The sequence below is a fragment of the Eurypyga helias genome, unplaced genomic scaffold, assembly GCF_000690775.1.
Source record: "Eurypyga helias isolate BGI_N326 unplaced genomic scaffold, ASM69077v1 Scaffold37196, whole genome shotgun sequence".
In the NCBI taxonomy this organism is placed as follows: Eukaryota; Metazoa; Chordata; class Aves; order Eurypygiformes; family Eurypygidae; genus Eurypyga; species Eurypyga helias.
The window spans coordinates 1-1945 of NW_010256616.1; the positions used below are offsets into that span (position 1 = coordinate 1).

At 31.3% G+C, this 1945-nt stretch overlaps 1 protein-coding gene across 1 annotated transcript; it reads right to left on the reverse strand.

Annotated features, from left to right (window-relative positions):
• Nucleotides 1-4: 4 nt before the first annotated feature.
• LOC104511215 (nipped-B-like protein) lies at nt 5-1457 on the reverse strand (the record flags this gene model as incomplete). Its single annotated transcript, XM_010153731.1, has 3 exons — nt 5-31; nt 670-844; nt 1162-1457. Coding segments are annotated over 3 exons (498 nt in total), but the record flags the coding sequence as incomplete, so codon positions are not given.
• Nucleotides 1458-1945: the final 488 nt, after the last annotated feature.

Sequence of the window (1945 nt, forward strand, 5' to 3'; positions counted from 1 at the left end):
CAGGATCCAAATGTTCCATAAGGAGTTTGAACTATTAAAAAAACCCCAAACAGATCACTCCATATTCTAATGTCTAAACAGACATTCATATCACACTACATTAAATAAAAAACATACGAAAAGATAATGAAACAGGGTAAAACAAATGACAGCTTCAAAATTCAACAGCTTGTGCTTTTTTCTAGAAAATTTTTATTTTCATTTTCTAGTAGATATGTAAAAGCTTTCTTCCTGTGTTTCCAAAATTATAAGTTTTATCTAGTTAATATTTTAAAGAACTGGGAAAAGGGAGGAAGGAAGGAAGAAATAAAAGGTAAATACACTAGATCTAGTCTCTGTTCCTATGATGGAAACAGTCAGAGATAAAGTGAACATATTAAACATATTATATGGTAGAGGTATACAAGATGGTTTCCAGAAATTAGAAAATATGAATATCCTTTAATTGAAATAAACTTTTATTGTGTTTAAATTTATTAGAAGAGTTTGAAAGATAATGCTGCTAAACATCCTGAAAGGAAATGGTGAGTTATCAGTATACCACATAAGATTACAAGGAACTTAACATTTTGAAATGTTCATCCAATACATCAGCATCTACTTTCAAATTTATACTGTGTTAATTGGTTTGAAAGGATTTCAAATTTTCTGCAAAGTAAATTTACTTACATCTAAGTACTGTTTTACTATACTCCTCTTCACTTCTTCAGTGATCTTGGAATTAGCCATATTACTCCGCAGAAAATCCAGAGTTTGTTTTGGATGGAAATGAACTCCTGTCTTTCTGTTTATCGCTTTATCATAAACTTTTGCAGATTCAGATGGAGAGTATTTTTGAATTTTACTGTTTAAAGAACATAAAAGGGAAGAGCTTTTAAGGAAAGTCCAAAGCAATTCCAAGGGAAAGCTTTTAAAATCTTCAATGTAAGAAGTTATATGTTAATCATTCTGTATACAATAGACATCCTGGTAAGAAATTAAATCATTGCTTTTTCTAAGCTATTTCATTACATTCAATCTATTACATTTATATTTTTCTTCTTATAGAAATCTATTGCTTATACAATTATTAACAATCAACTATAAAAAAACCCTTCCAAACTTAATCTTTACAATGGACTCACTAGATAACAAGATGTCCTATTATCTAAATATCCTTACCTATCAGAGAATCCACAAAGGTTCTTTAAATGCTGTTTCAGCATCAAAAGTAATAATATGCCTTGGGAGACATTTGCAAATTCAATTAAAGGAGCTGAATTTTCAGGTAAACATTTCATCACAGCATTTATATCATTTTCTTCATCAGAATCTGAATCAGAGTCTACTTGCTTCCGTGACCTCCGAGGCTTAGAAGCTTCCTCCTCACTTTCGCTCTCACTACCACTGTTACTTTCACTCTCAGTCTCTTCGTCTGATGAAGGCTTTCTTTCCTTTTTTTTGTCTTTCACCATAGACTGTGAGACAGAGAAGTTAACAAACATTCCAAAATTAGGTTAAGTAGCATCATGTACGTTTCTAAAAAATATTTCCAAAATTATTATTGTCTTAAATTAGGAAGAAGTAACTGAACAATGGTATTAATTCATAACTTGATATTCAAAGATTAAAATTATTTATGGCAAAAAGATGGTGAATTATAACCCAAAGCCCCAGAAAAATTGATCCAAAGTCCACATTCTTTTGCAAAGTGGTTACAGAAGGAACTGAAGCAATAAGTATTCCACTGGCATATTATTCTTTAAAAAGACTCAAGTCTGTTAACAGAGACAGTAAAATGCAGTAAAGGCCAAAAGCAATAAATCGGGAAGAAAATTCCATTTTTTTTTCACCTGAATATAATTTTTGCATGTAACATATATCCATATGTACTTCAGTACAGACTAATTCAAGCTAGCTCCCTGACATGGGACTTCCAGCTGCTGCAGTCTGCAAGCCAGCTTCA